Here is a 22,782-nt window from a genome sequence, read left to right as displayed (position 1 = left end):
GTCGGGGGACCCATCCTAGTGGGTGACACAAGCCCCAGACCCTGTTACCTGGGATAAGCGGAATGCTGAGGGCTGGTTTTTCTGTCCCTGACAGGGGACCTGGCAGAGGGCCAGGGCTCAACTAGGCTGCTACAGGGAGTGTACTGGCTTGTGTCCTTCCTCTACAGAGCCCAGTGACAAAAGACCTCTAGACTTCCTCTACCCATGTGACTTCCTACCACAGCCCACTATAAGGTGTGCTGTGAATGGGTGAAGAGTGCATATCGAAGAAGTCAAGGGAGAAGTGATAGGACAGAAGAAGAGAACACGCTCAGGCTCGGACTGGGCCACCGGGGGGCCGGGGAAACCCCCGGTGGGCCCCGAGCTGGAGTGGGCCCCGCCCCCTGTCAGGGGACACAGGGCTGGAGACTGCAGCCATGTGGTCTCCAGCCAGCAAGCCCAGCCGGGGCCCCGTGCTCCCGGGGGGCCCACTCGGGTGCGGCACCTATCTTTTTAACTGGAAGCGATCGCAACAATCGCTTCCAGTTAAATGTAGTGTGCTGATTGACATAGGCTTCCCGCCCTGTCAATCACTCTTGTGACCGCAAGCAGCGTTTGCTTGCGATCACAAGAGTGTCAGTGTCACCTCCGCTCCCGCCCCCGACAGATCCGCAGCATCCTGGGGAAGTCCCGGGCAGCACGTCGCTTCTGAGTTCAGTGTGCGCTGCGGCGGCTGGGACTTCTGGCTGGGAGCGTGTACCGGAAGTCTCAGCCGCCGCGGCGCACACAGAGCTCAGAGGCGACGTGCTGCCCGGGACTTCAACAGGATGCGGCTGATCTGTCGTGAAGAGAGAAGAAGACACCCGCGACCGACGGGGGAGCGTGTTGTAAGGTGAGTTGTTTTTGTTTATTTTTAGGGGGACATCAGGAGAGGGCTATATGGGGGATGGACAACAGAAGGGGGGGCTATATTGGGGTGAACAACAGAAGGGGGGCTATATGGGGGATGGACAACAGAAGGGGGGCTATATGGGGGATGGACAACAGAAGGGGGGCTATATGGGGGATGGACAACAGAAGGGGGGCTATATGGGGGATGGACAACAGGAGGGGGCTATATGGGGGATGGACAACAGGAGGGGGCTATATGGGGGATGGACAACAGGAGGGGGCTATATGGGGGTTGGACAACAGGAGGGGGCTATATGGGGGATGGACAACAGAAGGGGGGCTATATGGGGGATAGACAACGAAAGGGGGCTGTATAGGGGGATTAACAACAGAAGGGGGGCTATATGGGGGATGGACAACAGGAGGGGGCTATATGGGGGATGGACAACAGAAGGGGGCTATATGAGGGATAGACAACGAAAGGGGGCTGTATAGGGGGATGGACAACAGACGGGGGCTATATAGGGGGGTGAAAAACAAGGGGGCTATATAGGAGGTGAACAACAGAAGGGGGCTATATGGGGGATTAACAACAGGAGGGGGGCTATATGGGGGATTAACAACAGAAGGGGGGCTATATAGAGGGATTAACAACAGAAGGGGGCTATAGGGGGGATTAACAACAGAAGGGGGGCTATATAGAGGGATTAACAACAGAAGGGGGCTATAGGGGGGATTAACAACAGAAGGGGGGCTATATAGAGGGATTAAAAACAGAAGGGGGCTATTTAGGGGGGTGAACAACAGAAGGGGGCTATATAGGGGGGTGAACAACAGAAGGGGGCTATATAGGGGGTGAACAACAGAAGGGGGCTAAATGGGGGGGCAACAGAAGGGGGCTAAATGGGGGGGGGCAACAGAAGGGGGCTAAATAGGGGGGTGAACAACAGAAGGGGGCTATATAGGGGGATGGACAACAGAAGGGGGCTATATAGGGGGATGGACAACAGAAGGGGGCTATATAGGGGGATGGACAACAGAAGGGGGCTATATAGGGGGGTAAACAACAGAAGGGGCTATATAGGGGGGTGAATAACAGAAGGGGGCTATATAGGGGGATTGACAACAGAAGGGGGCTAAATAGGGGTGTGAATAACAGAAGGGGGCTATATAGGGAGGTGAACAACAGAAGGGGGCTATATAGGGGGGGTGAACAACAAAAGGGGGCTGTATAGGGGGATGGACAACAAAAGGGGGCTGTTTTGGGGCGATGGACAACATAAGGTGGCCATATAGGAGGATGGACAACATAAGGGGCTGTATAGGGGGATTGACAACAGAAGGGGGCTATATAGGGGGATGGACAACATAAGGGGGCTGTATAGGGGGATGGACAACAAAAGGGGGCTATCTACAGTATATGCGGGATGGATAACACAGGGGAGCCATTTATAAGGGGGACAACATAGGGGAGCCATTTATAGGTGAGACAACACAGGGGGGATGTATATAATAGGGCATGCACAGAGGGGGTCATATACTATTGGGCAGTGATAGGGAACCTTGGCTCTCCAGCTAATGCAAAACTAAAGCTTTAGCTGTGGCTGTCCAGGCATGATGGGAGTTGTAGTTTTGCAACAGCTGGAGGGCCAAGGTTCCCTACCCCTTGTATAGGGGATGCACAGAGGTTGTCATCTACTATAGGGGGACTGCGCATAGGGGGATTTCTACTATAGTAGATGCACATGGGGCCATCTGTATGGAAGACTGAACAAGGGACCAGTAAAGGGGCCAATACAGATGTGCAGTGTGTAGAGAGATGAGGATGGTGCCAGAGTGTGAAGCCTAATATGTCTGTCTGGCAGATTCTGTGGATTCGTGGCTCGGAGAAGTTCTAATGGCCCAGGGCAGATGGAGAAGAAAATGAAAAGCGAAGAACTCCAATCAGAGAAGACGTCTCCTGTGAGTCACCTGATGTAACTGCAGTGTAATGTATATGGTGTATAGAGCCTGTGTAGAGCTGGGTCTGCCTCTATATGACTGTATGAGGTGATAGTGGTCTGTGTACAGAGGATTTTATTCAGTAGCAGTGGTGACGGTGTAAGTCAGTATGTGGTGGTACTAGTCAGTAGTAGGGGCGGTAATATTTCCCCCTTGTATACTGGTAATATTGGTCATAGTATACAGGATTTGGTCAGCACCAGTATAGCGGTAATATGTATGGTGATACTATTTCCCTCCTATATACTGGTATTATTGGTAATATCAGTCTTGGTATACAGGATCTGGTCAGTAACAGTATGGCGGTAATATGTGTGGGGATATTTGCTCTTTATATACTGGTGTTATTGGTAGCTGTATGACTTTTGTATCTGTATAAAGTGTTATCATGCAAAGAAACCTGTCTTATAGCCAATTGCACAGGGCAATTATAGGTAACAAAAGCTCTTAGGAAGCCCCATGTAAAAGTGTCAGAGATCAGCTGACGCGCAAATGCCCGCTAGTCGGCTGATTTGATCTTTTGTGCAGCTGTATAAATCATTGTTATTGGTCACACATCTCGGTGTATTCCTGCCCTGCTGATTAGCAATCGTTTGCAGCCCTACACTGCCCCATATCACACTGTGTTAATGGACCCTTATTAATGTTACCATAGATAAGTATAGTGGCTGAAGGGTGGGCCCCATGAATGATTTCCCCTGGTGGGCCCAAGCACTCCAGTCCGACACTGAACACGCTCATTGGTCCGCAGCTGTGCATCAACTAAATACATACATTTGCAATAGCGACATCTTGTGGCAAAACTTTAACACAACTTCATCACCACTTACTTACAATAAGTACAGGCTTTTGCCAAGGGTGTAACTACGAGCAACACCCGTGGTGGGACACCACAATACGAGTGGAGGTCCTTAACTGGCAAGGATTTGGGTGCATAGGCGCTGGTAGAGCAAGCTGTAGTAGTACTGGTGAAGAGCGAATGATACGAGTAGTAGTAGGCAGTTTAAAACCATGTTTAATATGGACCTCTTTGTCAAGTCCTAATTCATGAAGATACATGGGTTACATATATAGTCAAGACTAATACAGTGGTACCTTGGTTCTCAAATTGCTCGGCTCTCAAACTGCTTAGAACTCAAACACTTTTCGGGCACCCAGTCTTGAAGTACAGTAATCCCGTGGTATTTAAACGAAAATTTAACTGAAACTAATGTTCATAATTCATACTTTGATTGGTATCTGAACGTTTTTGCGAGCGTGGATTGTGGGTTGTACCTGGTGAGTTTAGCACTGGTGAGGCTTCACATACAGTACAGTACAGGAAAAAAGACCTGTCAGTTCACACAGTGAACTCTGGCCGCTTGCTTCACTGTTGGCTATGGGAAGCTCTGATGCGGGCCCACGCTGATGCTCCCGCATCAGAGCTCCGCGGCCGGAGAGATCACCCGGCCGGTACTTAAGTACCGGCCAGGATGATCCGGGCTAAGACCGGCCGTTCTGTCTGCCGGAAGACATACACTTGAGACGTGACATCACGTTTTTTTTTTGAGGAAGTGAGCCTGCCTGATCTACTAAATTGAGGGAAATAGCACTTTATCTGCATTTCCCATAAATAGTGTATATTAGTGATTTGTCTGACTTTCCATATGTAATAAAATATTAAAAAATACATTTTGCCCGGAGTACCCCTTTAAGTTTGAGGACCGAGGGGCCAATGTATTCCTTTTCTGCAGTGACTAGGGCCGTATTAGCAGCTGCTGCCCTAGCTGCTGCACCAAGCCTGAAGCTGCCCTATCTTCACTCACTGATTAGCAACATGAATTTCTGCTTTCTGAATATCATATTGATATCTGATCAGTCTCAAACACCACTTGCAGGCAAAACCAGGCCCTCATGCGGTAATAGGCATATGGCCAATAATCTTGGGATACAACATCCTTGGTGATTCTTTATTGGTGGCTTACAAGGTTGAGTGACAAGGCAGGTATCCAATGGCTGCCTGCTGCACCATAGGAAAAAGACATTTTCCTGAGCATTTAGGCCTCATGTCCTGTAGTAAATTTGATGACCCTTTAATAATTTACTGAAGACAAAGATAAGAGCTAAAAAGGTGGTGGTGGAATTAGATTTGGTATCTAAGACATGGGATGTCTTAAGAAGGTCTTTTGAAATAGTATTAAATGCTAGCCACAAGAGGGAGCTTCTGTGACCACAATATTGTAAATACTACATTACCTTACAAATTTTGTCTACACATTTACCATATGCCTTGGTTGTAACGTGCACCAAATATAAAAACCTTACTACCAAATATTTGTCAATCCCCCCGACACCCACCCACCCCATTGTCTCCATTCACATCAGTATTAGAGGCTAGAAAAACAAAAACAGGCTATGTTCACACTGCGTGAAGAGACCGGCCGTTACGTGACCCGGCCGGGTCATGGAAAGGCCGGTCTCTGCACGAATCATCCCAGCCGCTACTGCAGTACCGGCCGGATGATCTTTTGGCCGCAAGGTTCTGATGCGCGCGTATCGGCGCGCGCCCGCATCGGAGCCTCCCACAGCACACAATGAAGCAAGCGGCCGGAGCCACTCGCTTCATTGTGTGAACTGACAGGTCTTGACATGTCAGTTATTTGCAGGTCCGCATGGGATACCGGCCGGAACGTATACGATGTGTATACGCCCCAGCCGGGATCCCACAGAAGATAAGGCTATGTCCACACCTTTACAAAGTACAGCCGATGGCAACAACGGCCGTACTTTAACGTAGTGTGAACATAGCCCCACAATGTAAGAGACAGATCCCATTATATATAATGCTGTTGGTGTCTGCCATGCCACACAGATCTGGCACACAGTCATTTCTATTATTCTGCACTTATGAGCAGAACAACCATACTGATGAACACAGATGTGAATAGAGAGATTTATCTGACAGATTATTGAAGCCAAAGTCAGGAATGGATTTGAGAAGAGGAGAAATCTTAGTCTTTATAACCTGTTCTCTGTTTATAGTCTGTTACTGGCTTTGGCTTCAAAAATCTGTCAGATAAATCTCTCTGTGTATATGCACTCTAAGGGCCCTTTTATCCCTGACAATTATTGGCAACAAGCATTCCTAATGGTGCATTTACACAGAGAGATTTATCTGACAGATCTTTGAAGCCAAAGCCAGGAGCAGACTATAAACAGAGAACAGGTCATAAAGGAAAGACCTGGATCTATCCTCTTTTCAAATCCATTTCTGGCTTTGGCTTTCAAAATCTGTCAGATAAATCTGCCTGTGTAAATGCACCATTATGGTGGGTTTACACAGAGAGATTTATCTGACAGATTTTAGACTCTGGTTACACAGTCTTCACAGCAGCTTTTTTTTACGAAGGTGTTGTCTTCAAGAGCCAACCCATAAAGGGTCTACTATCATAAACTTGTGCATAGCTCAAATAAAGACACAGACATGACCTTTTTTTTTTTCTTTTTGCCTTCTCATTTCAGCAGTATAAAAATCAACAGTAAAATAAATGGATAAACAATAGCAGTGCCAGAGATTAAGAATGGGAAGAAAAGGAGATCTCCAGTGAATTCCATGTATCACAAAACCACTATCAACAAAGAAATCTCAAATACAGCTACCTGACTGTAATCTTTTCTGCATCACGGTTACTTAGCCGTCATGTGGACATTTAATGCATAAGCCAGTTCATACTGGTTACTCATCATCGTACCTGAACATGCTTAACATACAAGGTAACGCGATCTACATCGCTTTAATAAACATACCAGGTCACATGATTTAACTGTCAGGTTCGTCCCCCTTGGAAACAACACAGCCTTACTAACTACAGACTGTTTGTTACAAAACAGTGACATCTTGTGGCCAAATGCAGAATGTCAGTGTGAAACCATACATCATACCTATTCCTATACACAGTTATATTTTCCTGGTTAAAGACAATGCAGCTGTTTTACCATCTCACAGCAGCATATATTATGAAATTGTAAAGTACAATTCGTGTGGCAAAAAAAAGGGCTCACTTGTTTCAGTAGGTAAAGAAAATGCAAGCACTGAAGCCTGTTAAACATAAGGAAGAAAAAACAAAAGTGCAAAACATGAAAATTGGCTGTCATGAAAGGGTTAAAATAAAGTTGCTACAAAAAAAAAGTGTTACAAGGCCTCATTTGCATGCATATACCTGATGACATCATATCATGATGTCATAAAGACATAGCCCTTAATACAGTGTGTAAGGCTATACAATGTGTCAGTTCTGTTTTCTTCTTTGAGGAGGACAGTTCTGACTATAAGCGACCAGTGGCTACTGGAAGCCTTTTTTATTATTGGATTTTGTATTTTCTAGCCATGATGTGGCTACACTTTCCAGTAATCTTTATTCTGATTGGCCTTTCCTGTGGCTGCATTCCTGAGGAGGCCAGGCATGAGGAAGCCATGATGAAGATGATGGGTAATTTCTATTCTTACTTTTACTATCATTTCTGCATGAAGATTAAAAAAATAAATGAATAAGGAGAACTAATGATTGTTTCTGTCTTCCCATTGCAGATCAGCACACAATAACTACTGTTATGCAGAGACATAAAGAAAAAATCATCCTGGACGACAATGCCATGCTATTTCTGGCAGTTTTAGGGGGTGTCTTCCTCTCCATGATTGTTTCCATGCTATGGTGAGTGACACTTATAAGATACTCTTAGGATGAAATAACATGTTATGGTAGAATATATATCTCATATGTTGATAGCGCACAGCAAATAACTGGCCTTCATACTGTATTTCTCTCTTTCAGGATCGTCATATATCGGTGCCAGCAAATCCCACCAAGTCAGCCATTGGAGGAAGTCATTGTAGAAAAATAAAATGAATCTCTCTATTGGCCATACATCTATTGGGAGCTGTAATTCCATCAGCAGGTAAGGACGTCACAGTGATGATCTTCTCCTCTCTTTAGACTGTCCTACAAATGCTGCAAGATGAAATCCTTATTTTCTGTCTCTTTTCAGCTTCCCAATAACCTCTATAACATCTGAGGTTCTCCTGAAGACTTGTCTTCTGTCCTGACTCCATAGAACACAAGATTCCTGCTGCCTGGGAAACCTTCACCTCATCCAAGATTGTACAAGCGAGGATGCCCATCCGATAGACGCCTTCTGTGCTCTTCCTAGCATCGTGCAGCCAAGCCTTCTTTCTTCTACTCAAATAGCCATTTATTTAACTAAATATTAATTTAGAATAAATAGATTTTTTTTCATACGTATTTGTATCTTTATTTCTTTTATCCACTGGAAAATATCTGCTTTAGGAGGTCTATGCCTATAAGCGGAGGTGCATCGAGAGTGGGCTCAGACACTGAGGGTGCTGACGGGGTTTAACAGCTGATATCTACTTATGGGTTAATGGGGTCCCTCACTCTATAACCTGATTGGAGATTTGGGGGGGGGATCTACAATTTTCCAGGCTGAAATTCCAGGTTACAAAACTGGAACCTAGATGTTTAATCACCAATCCAAGGTCTTAGCAGTGGCATAGCTACCACGAGGCCCCCCCTTGCCACCGCACTGCCCCCCTCCCGTTCCCTCTTGTGACCGCAAGCAGGGTTTTGCTTGCGATCACAAGAGGGAGGCTGGGACGGGCCCCCGGCTGACGCGCGGCTCCCCGGCTCTGTCCCGTCCCCGGCAGCACACGCACCAGTAAGCTCTGTGTGCGCCGGGCATGGTACTTCCAGCGCAGGGAGCATCTATGACAAGCGCCCCCTGTTGCAGTAGTAACAAACCCTGGCGCACACAGAGCTTACTAGTGCGTGTGCTGCCGGGGACGGGACAGAGCCAGGGAGCCGCGCGTCAGCAGACAGCTAGACCGAGGAGAAGACAGGAGGAGAAAGGCTCGGCGGGGGAGCAAGTTGTGAGGTGAGTTGTGGTTTCTTTTTTTGCACAGAGGGCCATCTATAAGGGGGATACATGAGGGCCATCTACAAGGGGGATTATAAGGGGGCCATTATAAGTGGATTACATTGGGGGCCATAATAAGAGGGATTATAAGGGGGCCATTATAAGGGGGATTACATTGGTGGCCATTATAAGGGGGATACATGGGGGCCATCTATAAGGGGGATACATGGGGGCCATTATAAGGGGGATTACATGGGGGCAATCTATAAGGGGGATTACATGGGGGCCATCAATAAGGGGGATTACATGGGGGCCATCTATAAGGGAGATTACATGGGGCCATCAATAATGTCCTACTGGCAAGTTGACTGAACATGGCAATCTGTCTTCACAGTACACAACCCGATTCAACATGGTTTGGCATCCCATGCCAGTAAGCTGGGTCAAAATGGGGTAGAATGTTCCGACTATTGGGTCCCCCACTGATCCTAAGAATGGAGAACATTGTCCCCAAACTAATGGAGTAAGTGTGCAGCATGTGAGGCTTCCACTCCATTCATTTTCTACAGTTACCAAACACTGCCGAGCTCAGCACTTTCTACCAACCAAATCTGTGACAATTCCAGGAAATGTGAAAAGTATTTTTTGTCCATCTATTTATCATATCAAGGATTGATTTGAACATATATACCTACACTGTACATATATAAATAATGCACCCATTATAAGAATGTTTCCACATAATTATTTCTATATATAAACTGATGAAGAGTTCCTAACTTGTGGGTCATTTTTTTAATTGACTTCTGATCTGAGGTCGATCTGGTCCTGCTGTGGGATCACATGATTTCTCCCCCCCCTATACGCAGTGTGTATGAACAGGTCTGGTGTCAGTATCTTCTATGTACCCCAATTAGTTACAAATGGCTATTTTATTAATATTATTTTTTAGAATAATTCTCACTTTCAGATTTACCAACAAAACACAGTAATCATTTTTGGGGGCATCAGTGGAGACTCTTGATTGAGTACTTCATTGGAATTGTTTCACTGATCTCCTTGAGTTCAGTGATTACTGTGTTTTGTTGGTTGATTTGTCATTGCCCCGACTAGCCAGAATCCTGCTCCACACTGACGAGGGGCAAATACCCCAAAACGACTGTCTGTGCCACTGACTGACTAGGAAGCCACTCCAACAGCCGGGTCATGATGTGTCCGGAGATCCCAGAGCCCGGCGGGGTCCAGCGGCTGATCCTGCTGCTCACCGCGGGCACGGGGAGAGGTAAGTTAGTGAAAATTGGATAGGTACATGCCACCACAAGAAATACTGCTGCAGTCACTGGGTAACTCTCAAAGGTGTGTCCCTGTTCACACCAAGTTAAAGAAAAAATAGAAAAAGAATAAAAAGAGAACCTCAAAGTGAAAGCATACTATGTTAATTTATTTGTTGATAATCGTAATGATATCTAAAATATGTATACATAAACCTCATGTGTAAAAAATAAATAAAAGTGAATATAAATATAAAAACAATGGTATAATAGTGCAGCTGATCTTGTATAAGCAATAAAGAGATGTCCGTAGCAATATGACAGTAGCAAATTGTCCGTAGTCAAATAGCTAATAGTCTATCATGTCCGTATAGCTCACAGTATTTGTAGCACTTGCCGTGTATCTTGTAATCTTACCGGTCCGATGTAACAGTTCATGGGCAATTTGCTTATGGTAGGAGCGCACCAGCACGTGCTGTGGTGTTTCTAGCAGTCAGGCCCCCAATGAATCTCACTTGCACATCGGTGCGCCGTGGCCACAGCTCGTAGAATCACAGGTGAAGGAGGAAAGAAGATCCGGCAATCAGAGCAAGCTGTGAGCGGCAAGCAATAGTAAACGCTGGAACTGGATGGATGAATGAAAGGTGTAGTAGTCCTGGAAATAATTATAAAGTACTTGATATATTTCTTGGGGAAAGAAATATATCAAGTACCTTATAATTATTTCCAGGACTACTATTATTATTATTTTATTATTATTATTTATTTATAAAGCGCACTTAATTCCAGAGCATAGCGCAGGCAACAAGGATAACAAACAAGAACATTACAAGATCAAAACACATTACATGAAGGCAGATGGCAGACTGATACATGGGGAAGAGGACCCTCCCCGCGAGGGCTTACAATCTATACTACACCTTTCATTCATCCATCCAGTTCCAGCGTTTACTATTGCTTGCCGCTCACAGCTTGCTCTGATTGCCGGATCTTCTCTCCTCCTTCACCTGTGATTCTACGAGCCGTGGCCACGGCACGCCGATGTGCAAGTGAGATTCATTGGGGGCCTGACTGCTAGAAACACCACAGCACGTGCTGGAGCGCTCCTACCATTAGCAAATTGCCCATGAACTGTTACATCGGACCGGTAAGATTACAAGATACACGGCAAGTGCTACAGACACTGTGAGCTATACGGACATGATAGACTATTAGCTATTTGACTATGGACATTTTGCTACTGTCATATTGCTACGGACATCTCTTTATTGCTTATACAAGATCAGCTGCACTATTATACCATTGTTTTTATATTTATATTCACTTTTATTTCTTTTTTACACATCAGGTTTATGTATACATATTTCAGATATCATTACGATTATCGACAAATAAATTAACATAGTATGCTTTCACTTTGAGGTTCTCTCTTTATTCTTTTTCTAGAGGTAAGTTAGTACTTGTAATCAATTCCCCCCCTCCCCTGCCGACTTCTCCTTTAATTTAATCAAGTATTTAAAAAAGGGGTTATTATTAGTTATAAAAGCTGCCAGGGTAGTTTTAATTGTAGTCTTTTTTTCTTTCCTTCATTGCACCAAACCAACATGGATTGCATCCATAGTATAAATATTAGTATCTACCAGGACACTGCACACACACACATTACATCCATAAAAACATATTAAGAATTGTTCTCTTTATTTTACAGAAATTGCATAGAATTGTAGATTTCATCAAAAAAATATCATTATAATTCTTTCATACACAGCTTTTATGGACTCCTGGAGTAGATTTGTTTTTGTAATAAGGAGTAGATTTACCAAATGTAACATTATTAAAGTGGTATGGTTTTGTAGAGAAAAGTGGTACATAACAACTTTCCTACGGTTAAAGGGAATCTATCAGTTGTATTTGCTGCTGAGAGCTGCAGACATTGTTGATAGCTGTTAAGATTGAAAGAAAACTGAAGGTGGTTGCCAAACTTATAAAATTACCTTTTTATTACTCAGCTAAGTGTTAAGGAGGTGGAGTCAAGCAGCCAAGTGTCACAACCTGGTACACCTCCTTGTTTTCGCAGTCCCTTCTTGATTAAGTTGTGTATATCAGAGAAGGAGGGACTAGGAAAAGAGGATATCAGGCTGTGGCCCTTGAGCAGCTCAGTTCCGTCTCCTTGACACTTGGCTTAAAAACAAAAAGGAATTTTTTTTTAGCTCCAGGAAAGGTACAGCTCATTTTATACGCCAGCAGCAATACAGCAATGTCTGCTGCCCTTGGCAGCAAATACAGCTGACAGATTCCCTCTAACTATAGTGATGTCTGTACAGTTGTCCCTTAAAGTGTACCTGTCGTTATAACTTTCAAAATCTAAACCAAAAGTAGATGTGATATAAAGCAAGTTTGCAATATACATTCATCATTATTATTTTTTTTAGTTATTATGGAAAACATGGCACTTCCTGTCTTCTGACTTTTTTTTCTCAAAGAGTCAGTAAACAGGAAGTCCTGTGTATCCCAGGACATCTGAGCGCTCGCAGAGAAGGCAGTCATGTGATTGATGGACACATTGAGCCGAGACTCTCTGCACTGGCCAGAATTCCTGTGTTTAGTCGGGTTTTTTTTCAACCAGCACAAGTCAGACAATCTGCCTTCAGGAGACTGGACCTGGATTTCTGGTAAGTTCAGCTTTGTTTTACAGCATGATAACAACAACAAAATAATGAATGTATTTTGCAAACTTGCTTTATATCACATCTACTGTTGATTTAGATTTTGAAAGTTTAAACGACAGTGACAATTTAAACTTTACTAGTATAGTACAATGTATCACAAAAACTTATCTTTGTCTCTATACTAGCAAGTGGGAGTGGGTTTTTTTTCTCTTTCATTTACTTTCTCAAATGATCATGTAGTAAATCTAGCTCATATTCTCTTTACACAATGACAAAGCTCTCTATTTACATGACAGCCATGAGTCATACCCCATGACACTGATATTGTAGAGTTTTTCATGTGGCCAGGATGTACACTTCATATAGGGCTGGACTTTCTCTACAAAACATGAATACTGGCATAACACAACCTTCAAAGACACACATGAAGCCATGGTAAAACACCAAAACGGTTTCCTGGTCATCAACATAGAACAACCTTATTCTTACCAGATCCAAGTTATTTTAGACAGAATGTTTTGCTTAATACTAGACACTGTAGGTATCCAAATAATAAAAGTTTCTAGGTGTTTATGACTTTGGGTAAAGGAAGACAATGGCCCTCAAGATCCAAAAATAATGGTATCATATGACTAGGTTTAGTCCTCTGCTATTCTGTTTGAGAAACCATCAGTTTTATGATGTCTGGAACTTTAACGGCAGCTCAGATCACAGAAACCCACGGCGGGAGTTTTTATTTAGTACCGCGGATAATCCACTAACAGGATTTTAGTCTAGCTGTAAAAAGTTTATTTGTATAATTCAATGATGACTAAAAAAACAGCACTGGATGTTTTGTTTCTTATCGCTCATGGCTCTCTACTCCGGCTCACTACTGTTTGTAGTCTTCTCCCATAAACTCTCCTCACTTTGTGCTGGAGATCCTGCGGACGTACGTGCTCTGAGTCCTTGAAAGCGGCGGCACTCTGGACATACTCTAATGTGTGTACATTCTCTGGCTACTAGAGCTGCTTCTTGTGCCAGTCTCTGTGCCAGTGGGTCAGGCCCACTACCACCACATAGTTTACCATTACTGAGAATGCTAGTGTTACGTCCTCTTCTATCATCCTGAATGGTAGATCTAGGACGTATAATGCCCCCACGCCTACGACGTGGTAGGAGACTGTCTTTGCAGAGAATTATGTTGCTTAACTCTGTCACCATTTCTTTGCACACAGAAACCTAGAAAAAAAATAACAAAAAGTATGATAATTACCACATAATGGACAACCGTAGCATGAATATCTTGCTGAACTGCCATACACAATACTTAGATATAATGTTTGGTAACTTCCTAAGGTACGTAAACAGTATAACTCGCGGTCTAAGCCATTTGCAAAACTATTATTTATCAATGGGAATTAAACAAATTGCATAACTTGCACCTCTGGCAGCCATTTACAGGCTAGAGGGGTCCAGGAAGCCCTCAATCTGAAGATATGTGTGGGTCCTGTATCTAAGGGACATTTATGGCACATCTTGTAGATATGCCTGATCCCTACTTTGAGCCCCCTTCCCCCTGCTCGCCCATTAGGCAATCGGGGCTTGCAGCTGGTGTATGCCGAGGGTAAGATTTGCCCTTTTTTTGTGGCATATGCCAGGGGTACAGATTGATAAATAAGTGTCTTTAACTCCATGCAGTCTGCTGTTTATTGTCGTTCTTAGGCTTAGTTTGTCTTAGTAACAGAGAGACCAAGATGAAACACAGGAAGTAGGAAAGAGGGCTTAGTTAGAGTCATGTGAGAGATGGAGAGAGTCTGGACTATGTGGACTACGTCTGCCTCCTGCAAAGGATTTGCACTAAGTTAAATCAAGGCTTCCATACCATCTCTGAGCACTCAAAGTTCTGGACAGTTGTCCCTCAATTTCCTACAACTATATGTAGGACAATGATGCCATCTGAATGCAATCTTCCTCCTCCTCCTCATTTTAGCTTTTCAATGCACAGCACCTTGCAAAACCAGTGCAGTAGTAACTCCCTTCTATAACAATGTACATACAGTAGTGTACATTAATAACATGCCATCTATAGTAGTGTACTGGGACAACATCCCCCAGCCCGTTCAGTGCAGTGTACATTCACTAGCACTATGTCATGGTATAGCAGGAAGGAGTAAGTGTTGTGCTGTGTTTGCAAAGGCAACTAAGGAAGTGAAAGGTAGTGCCCATGAATGAACTAATGGCAAACAGCCCATCCCTGTTTCTACCTCCTGAAATCGAAAAACAAAAAATAGGGGTTTAATAAAAGCAGTGAGAGCACTAACATCAACCTTCTGAAGGGTTAATCTTACAAAACCAGAACAGTTTTTAGAATTATTTTGAATGGACAAATAATGGGCAATCTAAATCCTATGTTGAGTTGATATAGACAAAGTGGCATAATGCTAAATAAAAGGTCTCCTTTTACCTCTGATTCTTCAGAGTTGCGTATGGTCCACAGAAACTCAAGCACTGCCATGAAAATAGCTACTATTAGACCACAGATTAACACGACAAAGATGCCACCAATGTTTTCCATTCCTAAACCTGGGAGAAATAGATAAAACTACAGGTCATAAAAACATGCTGTATGTTAGATCCAGGAGTGACAATACAATGACATGTATTGATAGATTTTAACAAAGCAGAAAAATACAAAGACCAGAGCAAGGTTATATAAGCACTGCTGCATTGTAGTATAAACCATGTTCTATGTTCTATAGTGGGCCATACACACCTGCTTCTGCTTTTTATTCATTTTGAATGACAATTCCTGCCGTCGAAGATAAAAGCCAAGATTGGCTTTTACAGGACATGTTAGAAGAAATATATATATATATATTTAAATATATAAATGTAGGTATATGTTTATTCTAGTTACTGTTGATTTACAAACCACATTTGATGGAAGTTTTCTCTCTTAGCAAAGTAATATTTTCTCATATTGCTTCAGCTCTTTATCCAACTAACCTCAGGTTGTGGCCCCTTGTTCTTGTGTTTAATTTCATATTAAAACGACTCCTGTCCAAAACCTTACTTAAGCCTTCAACCCCCCCCCCCCCCGCCCCCCTTCCATTTTATTCTCCAGACTATACCGATTTTAGTTCTTCCTTATAATTTTTATGTTTCCAATATTTTGTAACTTGTCTTTGGACACATTCTAATTTATCAGTCTTTTTGTACATGAATCAGTAGAGAGAAAAAAAGGCATGGTCTGCTTCTCAGCAGGATTACAATTAACATCAGGAGTTGGTCCCTAGCCTAAATGGTGCATCACTGGGCAGAGACCACCACAACACAAGGGTAGGTGAAGTCGCCAAAACTGAACACAGTATTCCAGATGTGGTGTCACTAGAACTCTGTACAGTAAGATTATGATCAACCTCTGAAATTGCTACTTCTAAATCCTCTTGTTCTCAAGTCTTCACTAATATATACTTGCTGATACAATGCTAATACAATATTCCCTCTTGTCTTACAATGTAAAACACTGAGCTTCTGTTCTGACCACTTATCTAGTATAGGTAAACCATATTCCATACTATCAACCCTATTGCACACTTCTGTTATTGGCAAGAAGACACACATTACCTAGTGATCCAGACCACATCAATGTTAGTATTGGCAGAATGTTCGACTGACTGCGAGTTTCGTGACGACTTCGAAACTCAAGTGCCTTAAGAGACACTTGAGAAAGAAGTCGGCACGACTTCGAAACGCGTTGTGTGTTTTTAAATAAATATTTTATACATTTATTGGAAAGGTATAATCAGGACGGCACTCTGGATGTCCAATGTTGGTAGGTGGGTGCCAGCAGCACACGCAGGAGAACCAGCCTGTGTGCGGTTATATACTGAAGGTAAATTACCGCGGCACTCCAGATGAAATCAAAATTGTGATTTATTGATCCCACAAATGCGACGTTTCGCTCTATCACTCAGAGCTTTTTCAAGCAGGGCTTGCCTATCTTGGACCTGCGCCCGATGTTACCCAAGGTTTGGAGTGGAGGATTTTATTGCTTTTAGTTACCTGTTTGGTTCCTGGTAGAGGCTGCGGCCTTGCATTTGCACAACCACATCAGGTGAGAGTCTCCTTTTACTCTCTTGCTACTGCCCTACCTGTTGCAGACATAACACGATGGAGCGCTGTTCACATTTGTATTTCTAACTTTCCTTGCAAGGCTCCAATACACATTAAAGGGAAACTTTATGAACTTGCTTACATGTACCTATAGGGGAAGAGATGCAGATTCATCTTATCTTCCTCTGTGACATCATTTTTGGGTATTTTATGCCAAATTAAAGTAGCCCATTTTGTGCACTGGGGCCATTCCCCAGCCACTTAGTGCACCATCCTGCCCGTCTGTTGGCTTGTTCATTGTCTCCTATTTATGTAGTGACATCTCTCTCCCCGGCCCAGATCTTGTGCTTGTACATTAACACTAGCCTGGATGCTGTTACTGTACGGGGGAGGGAGACGTCTGTGCATCAAACTGGCTAATTTACCTATTTATTTTGGCTTCAAATAACCAAAAATGGTGGCACTGAGGAATATAGGAAAATCATTGTTGGAATCTGCATCTCTTCCCTTACAGGTACATATCAGCAGGTTCATACTCGTGGTGTTAATTTACCTTTCCCTAAAGTGTGAAAGTGTGATGATTGGGTGTCAACTCTCAAGAAGAAACATCACCTAGGACTTAATCACACTTTAATTCTGTTTTGCCATACTAACTCTCTAGAGTGGATTGCTTTCAGTTGGCCAGGAGTCCTGCTGGACCACACTGCACTATACCTTCACAAGCAATGTTTTGTATAGACAGAGCCTGGGGATAAAACTTCAAGGTTGGAGTATGTATAAAGCTATTGGGGGAGGTTTATCACTGAGCGCCCTGGCATACGCCAGAGAAAAGGCATAGATTTTACACAAAAATCTGCACCTTTTCCCGGACATAAGCCTTGCTCACCTAATAGAAGTAAATCATGGCAGGATTTCTGCAACCACGGTGCAACAGACACAGGTCCTCTGAATTTTCTTAGAGGCATACAACTCTTAGTAAATCCGATGAGGTGCATGGGGGCAGACTTTATTGCAGACCAGCTTTTCTATGATAAACTTTCTCCATATTACGGGTTCCGTTGGGTTGAGGAAAAAAAACAAGCTAAGGTCCCTAGCCATTGCAATTTCTTATCACTCAATACAGATAATATCAGTGCAGAGAATATAAGAATCATATGAAGAAGAATATGGCTACCTTTTGCTCTGTGGTCTTCTTCTTTTGGACATTTACCCCCATCCCACCATTTTCGTTTCAGATCCTCTAGACAGTTGTTTTCTTGAAGTTGTAAGATTGCCAAATCAAACTCATCCCGGAAAACTGAGCCTTCGGGGATAAAAAATTTAATTCACTGTTATAAAAGTTTACTCTTGTATTAATGTACAAAATTCCATCTTTTAGCACTTAGACAAAGTGAGGTGTCCCTAGAGCAGTAGAAATAACACTAATCAAAAGCTTTAATAATACTTACAATGAAAAAAAGAAATACTTCTTAGTGCAAAACCATAAAGATAAATTTCTTAAAGACATAAAACAACGTCAAGTTATACGTCAAGTCACACACCTATCGGCATGCCAATGCCATAGCCTTTCGTGTCCAATAGACCTCCGACCTGAGTAAGGTTGCAGTTACGTTGACGATAATACTCATTCATGGTAGACTCCAGTAGGAAAGCATAGTTGGAGTTCAACACCCTGGCGATACCTTCCTCTGTGCTCTTGACAAATACACTAGGCTGTTTTGAGTGCATGTAATTCCACATCCTTTGATAAGTCTGGTAGCGAGAATTCTAGAGGGAAAATAAGAAATTTGCCTCAATTTATATTGGTGACAAGTGATATGACTATTTTCTTCTGCTGGGAACTCTTATATGTCAGGTAGTGTTACATCAATAAATGTACGTATGTGGGGAAGGCCTAAAAGCAAAATTAAACTACAGCGATAATATTTCCCCTAAGGTTTTTTGCACTCAACACAGCCATGTGCAGGAAGCTATATGTGGTCCCCTGTAGTTCTCTAGCAGAAAGCCATAGGGACACCATGTGCAGCCGTATGTCAGAGTCACTCTCCCATAAAAGTAATGCTTCTTTGGGGAAACGTCTCTACAATACAGCATGCAATAGTGAATAACAGCTTTTTTTTTCATAAAGAATCTCATAGAAAATCTTATAAATTAAAACTTAGGGCTACATAAAGGAACAACAAAATGGCCGCATATGTCATAGGCACAGGATTTATAAAGATCGCAGGAGAGCCCAACTTGATGAACAAGCTCTTTTATTGTGCACAGATTGCAACGTGTTTCAGTGCTGATTTGACGCCTTCTTCATGTTGACCAGCACCTATAACATATAGGGGTAATTTTTTGTTCCTGTCTTTAGCCCTATTTGAGGGTGTTTGACATTGTGACGATACTTCTACCCCAGTCAGGCACAAGATTCACAACTTCATCACTATATAAGTTGACAATGCTACATTTGAAGGCACCCCTTATTTTTTCTTTCTTTTTTTTGTATCTCAAAGAAGAAAGAATAGTTTAAGTGTCAATGTCATCTAAAAAAAACAAACAACACTTGACATGTCAGAAAGACAATTTAAAAGTTTTGATTGGAAGGGGTCTGGCTGCTTGGACCCCTACTTATCACTAGAACGAGCAGCGAGAAGTACTCAGCTAAGCACATCACTCCCTGCCTCTCTTCTTCTTATATTGGCTCTTTAGACTTACTACTGAGTCTGTAGACTTTTGCGATCCCTACTTATTCTAGTGATCAGAAGGGTCTGAACACACAGACACTGACCAATAAAAACGTTTGACATGTCTCTACATATGAATTTTTTTGGGCATGGCAGCAACGCTTTAAATGGGAACTGTCATTACCAATGAATAATGTTAAAACAGCAGAGTAGGTGATACACTACATCTTTAACATTTAATTCATTTTATTTTTCTACATGAAATACAAAACTGTACGTCCACTAGGTGTCTCACTGGAAAACTGCATAAGGGTGCGTTCACACCTACAGGATCCGTAGCAGGTCCACAGCAGATTTGATGGTGCAGATTTGATGCTGTGTTCAGTTATTTAAATGAAATCTGCTGCAGATCCACAGCAGAAAATCACCTGCGGATCCGGTAAGTGTGAGCGTACCCTTAGAGGCTCTAAGGTCATTTGGTCTTTATTAACAGAAAAAAAAAAAGAGACCAAATGCAGAAAGTGCTGACAGTTGTCCCTCTGCTCTGCACAGGCTGGCCCAGTGGAGATAAATGCTGATTGGCCAGCAGTTGTACACGCCCCTGTATATGCCCCAGGTACAAGCCCTCTGCACTGCTGCAGCTGAGTAACCTTACTGCTCTTCTGGCCAAAGGCAAATGTCATTTATAGACAAAGCCGCCCACCAGCTCAGAGTGAAATGCAGAAGCATGAGCAGCACAAATATGGCACTGGAGTTGCAATATTAAAATAAAAACCGACATGGTTAACACGATCCCTGTTGCAACAAATGTGTGAGACAGATACAGTGAGGTAAGTCAATTAGAACATCAAGTTAACTCCTAGAGGCTCCAGGCCGTTACTGTACATCCTGGTGTCACTAGGGGAGTTCAGAGGGGGGGCATGCGGCGACCACCGCACTCCCAGGTGCTATATGCAGCCCGGGACCGCGGCTATTTGCGGGCACGGTCCGATCTCCGTGCCCGTTAATTAGGCATTTAGATGCAGCTGTCAAAGTTGGCAGCTGCATCTAAATGCTTGCTGTCCCCCATCATTGGTGGTGTAGCAATAAAACACTGATCTCATGGATCTATGCAGTATATCTATACTGCATAGATGTCAATGAGAGATTAGAACAGTGATACTTGAAGTCCCCCAGGGACTGTATGTGTGTTAAAAAAAAAAGTTTGAATCACCCACCTTTTCCCATTTTATAAATACTCATGTATGCATAATCATGCCGGTCAGGAAGCATGTCAAAGTCCAGCATGATTTTGCATACATGAATATGTATAAGGAAGGCATTACTGAAGGAGGTGGGCAGACTGAGGGTTGATATGTGGTGGCGAGAAACGCCCTTCCAAGGCTCCTAACAAGCACATTTGCAGATTTGATCTTACTCAAACAACACAAAAACGGAGGGACCACCTGCTGATAGTTCCCCTTTAAGTGAAACAACTTTTTGTCTGAACTTTCAAATTGAGGCTGGAGCTAAAAAGTAAGAAAAGAAAACAGGGGGACCCATCACCTTAGTGTGTTACTCCTCATAGCATAAGGTATATTGCAACTGTGTCTATGTGGTAACTATAGCTGGTCCCAAATCTACTTCATGGCAAATAATTACTTGAAAGAAGGTCATGCTGGAGCCTCCATGTATTGTACCATACTCAATGGTGGTCTGGTCTGCCAGGTCATCCACTGACTCGATGGGTACATCCATTCTTTGCACAGTGAGAAAGGCAGCAAGATTAGCTGTGTATGATGATATTATTATTAGAGTGAATGCCCACCTGTAAGAGCAGAACAGAAACAGATGTTAACTTGGTCATAGTTGTTCTATTGCAGTAAATTTAAGTGAATCTGTAACCTAGGGTGAGTGCATTAAATCAGTAAGAATATTAGACAGTCCTAGTGCAGGCCTTACCTTTCTTTTTGTTTGGTAAATAAGTAGAAAAACCCTTTTATTCAGTCTGTCGGAAACAGTCAAGGAGGTGGTGCCAGATTGAAAAAGCCCAGTCTGGCACAGCTCTTTTGCTCCCCTCCCTGCCTTTTCCCATCAGTCTGGGTTTGGTAAAATCCAATAAAAAATAATGCTTATTTTAAGTGTATTGCTTAGCTATTGTGTATTACATACAGCCAGGGGCGTAACTACCACTATAGCAGCCATAGCGGCTGCTATGGGGCCCGCCGCATCAGGGGACCCCATGGCCTGCTCCTGCAATACACTGGGCCCCCTGAGCCGTCATCATTTGCAGCACCGGGTGGCCCTGCTGGTCTCCTGGGTTTTGCAAATGTGCCTTTAACTTCAAGCACTCCTGACCAGAACTAGCAGTTATGTAGTTATGACTTTACTTGACCGTTTAGTGGTCAGTTGGGGGGGGGGGGAATCAAAAGTTTGCTATGGGGCCCAGCCATTTCTAGTTACGCCCCTGCATACAGGGAGGGCTCATCCATGGGGACCCTTTAAATTGGCACATGGAGTCCTAGGAACCCTTACTAAAGAGACCCTACAACATAGAGACATGTCAAAAGTTTTTACCGGTCAGGGTGTGAGTATTCAGTAGAATGAGAAGGGAGAGGACTGTGCTGCTCCCTGCTCTGTGTCAGTGAAGAACATGAGCCTCATAGACTTACAATATGAAGCCATCTTGTCATGTGACAAAGACAGGAGAAGAATGAGCTGAGTGTACTACTACTTGCCCTACACGACCACCAACTCTTCCATTATGTTTGATACTGATCTGCAGGGGCGTAGCTAGGATTCATGGGGCCCCATAGCAAAAAACAGTAAGAGGCCCTCATCCCCTAGGCTCGGTAATGTGGCCAAAAAAATTAATCTTTTGTGACCAGAGGCAGAATCCTTCCTTGCAGCTACAAAAGTTACTGGCAGAGCAGAGAGACGATGGCTGCTTGTTCTGTCAGTCCACTGTATTTAAACTATAAGGGCTCATTAAGAGCCCTTATGGTTAAAACATACTATAGGTGCAGGAGCAGACTACCTTCTGCTTCAGCCCTCATGTACTGCAGTTTGTGAGTGACCCGATGTTCTCTTACATACTGCAACACAGAAAAGAGTTAAAAAAGAAGACAAGGAGATCTCTGTTTTACTACTCCTGCACTGATAACCCCTGACCTCTGCACAGAGCTCCACACATTTTCCAACTTGATTGCAGCAGCCCAAGAACAGAGATCAGGGGTACGGATGGTCCGAACCTGCCGAGGTTCGGGTTCGTATGAACCCGAACGCTCGCCATCAGATACCGGCTGTCTGCCC

At 43.4% G+C, this 22,782-nt stretch overlaps 1 protein-coding gene across 1 annotated transcript in view; it reads right to left on the bottom strand.

The window, feature by feature from the left end:
- Positions 1 to 13,579: 13,579 nt before the first annotated feature.
- Positions 13,580 to 22,782, bottom strand: part of GRIK4 (glutamate ionotropic receptor kainate type subunit 4) — a 219,493-nt gene continuing 210,290 nt past the window's right edge. Inside the window, exons 16-20 of the mRNA XM_069948873.1 lie at positions 21,133 to 21,298; positions 18,361 to 18,586; positions 17,994 to 18,122; positions 15,168 to 15,286; positions 13,580 to 13,942 (exon numbers count right to left, since the gene is read on the bottom strand). Coding sequence (XP_069804974.1) covers positions 13,580 to 13,942; positions 15,168 to 15,286; positions 17,994 to 18,122; positions 18,361 to 18,586; positions 21,133 to 21,298 — 1,003 coding nt within the window. The remainder of the gene's footprint in view (positions 13,943 to 15,167; positions 15,287 to 17,993; positions 18,123 to 18,360; positions 18,587 to 21,132; positions 21,299 to 22,782) is intronic.

The sequence above is a fragment of the Dendropsophus ebraccatus genome, chromosome 12, assembly GCF_027789765.1.
Source record: "Dendropsophus ebraccatus isolate aDenEbr1 chromosome 12, aDenEbr1.pat, whole genome shotgun sequence".
NCBI classification, from domain to species: domain Eukaryota; kingdom Metazoa; phylum Chordata; class Amphibia; order Anura; family Hylidae; genus Dendropsophus; species Dendropsophus ebraccatus.
Note: the sequence above shows the minus strand (reverse complement) of the source record. Positions and strands in the feature narration are given on the sequence as shown.